The following is a 6668-nucleotide window of genomic DNA, read 5'->3' on the forward strand; positions in this document are numbered from 1 at the left end:
TTCAGTAAAACTTTATTACAAAACTAGGGGCTGCTGGGTATGAATATAGTTTGCTGACTTCCTGTTCCATGGCAACCATTATGGCTAATTGTAGTGTCTTAGTTTGTATTTTTTATGGAAGATACAGAGTAGTAATATTATTACACAGAAAATTAAAAATATATAACAATTTTAAGTGTGTCATATGTATATATAGCTATATTCTATATTATTATATACACAACCTCATTATTAAATGTATAGATCAATTAAATATTGAGGATTATGTATACATAATAGATTTTTATTAAATTTTAAAAAATCTTTAAATGTACCAAGAAGAATTAAAAGCACCTCTCTTTCCAGAGACATCCACTCTTTAAACTTTGAAGAATTCCTTTGCGTTAGTTCTTTTTATGTATTTGAAAGCATATTACATAAACCAGTTCTGTGTTTAACCTTTTCCTTGAATATGTGGTGAATATGTTCCAGTTTCTTATAGTTGATCCAAAAAACATGTTTTTAATGGCTCCATAATATTTTGTCACTTCAAAGTCTCATAGATGATGGCCCCTTTCCCTCCTGTCACCACTGTAGGGGTTCCTGGTGGTTTTGTGTTGAAAAGTCAGGGTGGCTCTCCCTCCTGAGATCAGTCTCCATGGGGCCACGTCAGGTGAATTCTGCCCTGCTCTTCTCATTATTAAGTGATATAATCTGTGTAAAGCATTTGACACAGATACGATAAGAAGCTAGGTACTTCTTTTCATCCCCTTCTTTCTGGAAACGGTTCACATTCTCTGACTCTATATTCCCCTCAGGGATCTTCCTACCGTTGCTTCTGTAGATGTGTTAGGGGACAGATGAGACCCTTTGAGACCCAGGCCCTCCGGGTCCTCCAGCTGGGGACCCACCACTGTCAGGAATCATGATGGACAGAAAGTGGGACACAGGATCCGGAGTTTGCCCCTGGGAAGGAAGACGTTCAGTTTCCGTAGCCTCTCTGCACATGATAGAAGCACCTGATCCTTAGAATGAGAAGCAGAATGAATGTGTTGTCATTACTCAGGAAGCAGGGATAAAGTGCATGGCAATTATGTATTCAGATGTTCACATTTACCAAAGGTACCAACATTTTTGCCAAGTAAAGGTTTTTTTCTCATCCTTGACAGTGAACTCTAAAGAGGTGGGAGAGGAGTTGGAGTTTTTTTGTTTTTGTTTTTCTTGAGAGAGAGAGAGCTCAAGTGAGGGAGGGTCAGAGAGAGAGGGAGAGAGAGAATCCTAAGCAGGCTCGTGTCCAGTGTGGAGCTTAACTTGGGGTTCCATCTCACGACTTTTGATCATGACCTGAGCTGAAATCAAGAGTCTGATGCTCAACCGACTGAGCCACCCGGGCGCCCCAAGAGAGGGAGTTTTATAGCTTCACATATAACACAGTGTGTTTCCTTATTTTTGAAAACTCATAGCCATCCAGTTTCTAATCACAGATTTCAATTCTCAATAATTATTTTGTGTTTTATTGATGTGTGAAGGACATGCCTTTCTCTTCTTTACAGATGTAGAGACGGTGTATTATCTTTCTTGTTACCAATCTGATTCTTATTCAGGATCTTTCTTTCTCTTTGTAGAACCCTGGAGATCTAAGTCTTGGAGGCATATCCGCCATGTTCGAAGCATGTGAAGTGCTCAGGGCTGTTTAAAAGTACAACTCTGGTTTTGTCCCCGTATCGATCCCTGGATGTGGAGCGAGGCACTGTCTATCTCTCCAGGGTACAGAATTTATACCTTGGTGTCTCCTATTCCCCAAAGAGCTGGTTGTTTACTTCATGGTTTCACGGTCACTAGATTCCTTCAGGATGGCCTCATTATTATGTCTGACAGATCATTCCACCTGTGAAGAACTGTAATGCCCGTGAATTAAATCAGAAAGTAAAAATGACAGGAAATATTTATGTCCTTTCCACTCCATTCTGAGCCACTCGGGTGCTAGAAACCTCTGTCTCTACAGTGAATTAACGGACACATGGATTTTTCCCTGATCCATCCACGCTGTGTTTTCAGAGTTCCCAGACAGCTCAATCCAGTGGGAACCAGTGTCAAACTGCTTTCACGGGGATCGTCATTGCTGGTATCACGTGGGGCTCGCTGTGCGAGCAGAATCTACAGTGTCTTCCTGCAAAGGTCAGGAACTACTGCAGAGGGAGAGGCTCCAGCTGGGCACCGGGCTGTGTGGCCTCTGTGGTTGCCCATGTGGAGAAGGATGTGGGTGGACCCAGACCCGAGCACGGTTCTTGTGCAGCTTCTCCTGGCAACTCTGGTGCTGTGGCTCCAGTCCCAGGAGGCACAGAAGTACATGGCCTCATCTTCTTGCTCTAAGAAATTTATTTTCAAGGTTGCAGTGGAAGTGTGAGCGTTTTTACTTGCCTCAAGTTTGTCGCTCTTCCCTCCTAAAGAAACTCGAACGGGCTGGGTTGAGACGAGTGTTAGATGTTCTATCTCTTGATCTGGCTTCTGCCGGTACCAGTGTATGGCTCTGTCGATGACCTCAGTGGACATCTTGCACGATATGTGTGCACTCTTCCCCCTTGCTCTGGAAATTGATAGTTCAGGTTGTTCCAGTTTCCCCTGCCCAAGGCCAACTGCAAGCCAAGAAGAGAAATCCCCATGAGCAAATTATATGGAAAAAGGCAACAATAAAGAATTTCTCAAGTCTCTCCTGTAGACTGAAGTGACTGGGGGACACTCACAGGCCCAGAGAGATGAGAAGATGACGGCCTCCAGCAGTGACATCCCGCGGGCCAGGCTGGCTCCCCAGGGACAAGGTAAGAAGTGAGGTCCCTGTGAGCAGGAGTGGGCAGGCCAGTGATAGGAGGGCGGAGCTGGTTCAGGATTTAGAAGAAGTGGTGGCTTAGAGAGTTTCCTGATCAACCACAGGTATGAGCAGTTCTGGGGCTTCCGGAGTCCCATGAGTGCTGGGCAGACAGGGTAAGAGGGCACCCAATCTGGAAAGAGATCCCGGTACCAATGTGTCTGTCTGGGGTGGGGCAGGATGGTTCTCACACCCACTCAGCCATTCCCCCTGGGATCCCAAACCCCAGAGACATTGCCCAGAGACATGGGGCCATGCCTGCTGGGTTCAGCCCCCGTGTGTATCTGCCTCTGATTTGCTGTTGACTCGCGACTCGGATGGGAAACCTGACCTTTACTCTTCTGTAACAACCACAACAACACAACAATCAGAGACTGAAATATTTCATCGATGATTTGAATATGCCACGTGAACAAGCACCAGAGTATCTTTGGGTCTTGTAAGTTAATTGTGATGTCACCAGGCAGATGAGGACTCAGAGAAATCAAATTTCGTTTATAATCTGGGTGCCTCCAGGAAGGGAGTAAGCTGCAATTGCTGGGGGTCGTGAGTCAGAGCAGTCTCTGGAAACCAGCTTCTACTTGCCCTGGGCCTTGCCACTGTCTCATGAGCATGATGTCACATGTGGAATCATTTTCAAAGCAATGTTGTGTTTCAACTGTAATGGTAAGTGCTAAAATTAATGTACATCCAATGTCCATTGTGGACTTGCCTTTGTTAGGCATATTTCTGAAGGTTTTCCTGTATAATTTATGTAATCCTCTCCCCTGTCCCAGGAGATGGCAGTTGTGATTAATCTCCATGTCACAGATGAGGACATTAGCAGGTAGGGTCCTGCGGCAGACTGTCCTGAGAGGGAAACCTTCCAGATGTGTGCCTGCTGTATTCCTTTACACGTGACTTCTTTTTTTCATTGTTTATTAATTTATTTTTGAGAGAGAGAGATAGAGAGACTGCACAGGGTAGGAGCAGAGAGAGAGGGAGACAGAATCCCAAACAGTCTCCCCACTGTCAGCGTAGAGCCCAACCAGGGCTCCAACTAACGAACCATGGGATCATGACCCAAGCCAAATCAAGAGTTTCTGCTTAACCGACTGAGCCACCCGGGCGCCCCAGCCATGGTTTCATGAGTGACACTCATACTGTCCTGCCCAGGCTCGGCTGGGTGTGGCGGCAGGTCTGGGACAACCCATGATCGCCCACAAATGCCAGAGTATGTTCTTGTGAAGTTAACAAACACTAAGGGAATTCAAAGTGGCCCAGTGGTGCAATTGAAACAGCATGGACTATGCATTTGGAAACATTTCTGTTCCTCTCCAAGCAACAATTCTTTCTTCCATGAATTAGGTTCGTTTGCAGGATTTTTATGATGATCACATGAGCTCCTGGATGCACACAACATCTGGCTCATTATGTGGCAGCCAGCAGAGCGAATGGATATGAATTCCATGCAGTTCTTTGCCAGCCTGAGCTTTTGACACTTCTGAAAATCTCGGGGGAGTGAAACACTGCACCTTGCTTCTTTCTGAGATAATCAGACCATTTCAACATACCAAGTCTCCAAATAGGAATCCAGCCCAATAGGAAGTTAGGTGAAACCAGACATCTGGGGTACAGTTGGTAGCATCTGTGGGGGTACAATCGACAACCATCAGACTGTCTTTTCTCTTTCCTCTGAGACTAAGGCATTGACCCGAGGAAGGTCACAGGACGTAGTGCAGGCTGAGACTGAGGCCTAGTCAGGGCTGAGGCCTGGGCTTGGGGCCAGAGTTGTTGGGAGGGATGCGGTCACAGTCATGATTAGGGGTGTGTGTGATTATTAACTTGGTGTAATGGTAATATATATTTCCAGGGGCCTTTCTATTAGGTCATCGTGTCCTCTTCTACTTCTGCACGTTTTATATTAAGGACCAAAGCAGAACGGACAGAATTTTATGCACCTCGTGGTTGTGGTTCTTTGTCTGTAATTGATCTTGAACAAGGGTTTTCGATCCACAAATCCTGATTTGGTGTTGTCGGTACCCGTGTGCATGAAAAGTGAAATCTGGATACCCTGTAGTGAAAATATCATTTCCATTATTGAAACAAATATTTCTGTTGCTTCCATTATGTATATCCACTTGCAAATCTAAACAAAAGAACAGCATTTCAAGAAAAGCCAAGGTTATCAAGAAATAAAACATGAAATTTAAAAATTTAAAAGTATCACTCAACTAATCTGAAAAGTAGGGAAACAAATTCACATTCACAGGTGAATACTGTCTGCTCAGGCTGTCTGCCCACAAAGAAGGCTAAGGAGGAGCCAGGGATGCCGGAACAGGAAGAGGAGAAGGAGCCTCCAGGAGTGTGAGCACAGGAGAGGGGTGACTCGGGGCCCGATGCCAGATCGGGCATTTCTGACAGTGCTCTAAATGGCCAGCAATATGTGGGAATTTTATCCATATGTATATGATGCCAAAATAAGCAATCCATTTACGAAGGTAGAGTTTCCCCTAGGATGATTATTAGCAAGATTATTATTTCATTGAGAGGATTTTGCTGATTTCAGTAGGAATGTTGGCCCCAGTTACCAAGTCTGCGATGACCTGAAATCCCCTTTTGACTTTCTAGGTGACAGTCATCACTGGTCCCTCTGCCCATCTGCCCCTAGGGACTCAGGTCAAACGCTTCCATGACCCTTTATACAGATCTTGGCTCTGAATCTCTGGTGGCCCCAGGGCCTGGGGAGTCCTTTTGTTTGTGTGAAGGTGGGAGGGCTGTCTCTTCATGTCCTCATTGGAAGAAGCCAGGATACTCCCAACTGTATCTTTAGAGAAAGACTCCATAGAATCAATGTCCCCAAGGATTTAAGCTCCCCTTATAGCTGGGCTGGATGTAGTGCAAGAGCCAAAAGTTGGAATTATGAATTCTGTCCACCTCCCAATAAGTCTTTTGGAAAGGTAGCTAGGTCAGGATTTCTCAGCCTGAAAATTGTTACCATTGGGGGCTCAGTATTTGTTTGACATGGGGGTGGGATATCCTGGGCACAGTAGAATGTTTAACATCATTCCTGGCCTCTACTCATGAGATGCCTATAGCACCCCCAACCTGTTGTGACAACCAGAAACGTCTTCAGACATTGCCAATATCCTCTGGAAGGGAGATTGCCTCCGGGTTGAGAATCAAGGTTTAGGCCCCTCTTGTAGGATACAGGCACACCTTATTTCTATGGTTTTGAGTGTGGGCCTCAGCCAGCCAAGACTGGGACAAAATCATACTCCCATTAACATCCAACCCACAAAAGTTCCATTCGCTCAACGAACAACACCGTTAATGTGCTTTCCTTGGAGATTTCGCTCCCTCATCTGGGTGAGTGTAACAGGAAATGACTCGATCACTTCGTTAACATACAGGTCCTGCCTTGCTTGACCGGCTGTTACCTGTTACTTTCATATATCCTGTGCTAAGTTTCACTTTTGCTACGTCAGCCACGAGTTTTAGTCATTGTTCAATTTCCCTACTGCATCTAGCATGGTGCCTTCCCTTTAGTGACAGCTCCTTAAATATTCATTATCCTTAAATGATCATTCATATTCTACAGCTTATTGGCACAAATGACAGTTGTTAAAATAAAAGGCTAAGTCTTTAGTACGGTATTTACAATTTCCAAGATGCCTACATCCTTCAGCTCGTTTTCTCTAAATGATGCTATCTTGAGGCAAGAAGTGATTCCCAGAGCGATGAGGATGTAACGTAAGGCTTCTTGGATCATACATGGTGGAACTGAAAGTCACACTTATTTCTCTAATGCCAAGTGCGCACAGTGTAGAAGAGAGCCCAAAGA

The 6668-nt window shown here is 44.9% G+C and overlaps 1 protein-coding gene across 1 annotated transcript; it reads right to left on the bottom strand.

Annotated features, from left to right (window-relative positions):
- Nucleotides 1-1705: 1705 nt before the first annotated feature.
- Nucleotides 1706-3763, bottom strand: LOC125160118 (uncharacterized). The gene is made up of 2 exons (XM_047848749.1): nucleotides 2724-3763; nucleotides 1706-2615 (listed from the first exon to the last, which is right to left on the bottom strand). Exons 1-2 carry the CDS (start codon nucleotides 2941-2943, stop codon nucleotides 2137-2139), a joined length of 699 nt encoding a protein of 232 aa, XP_047704705.1. The 5' UTR covers nucleotides 2944-3763; the 3' UTR covers nucleotides 1706-2136.
- Between the last annotated feature and the right edge of the window lie 2905 nt (nucleotides 3764-6668).

The sequence above is a fragment of the Prionailurus viverrinus genome, chromosome A2 (assembly GCF_022837055.1).
Source record: "Prionailurus viverrinus isolate Anna chromosome A2, UM_Priviv_1.0, whole genome shotgun sequence".
Classification (NCBI taxonomy): Eukaryota; Metazoa; Chordata; class Mammalia; order Carnivora; family Felidae; genus Prionailurus; species Prionailurus viverrinus.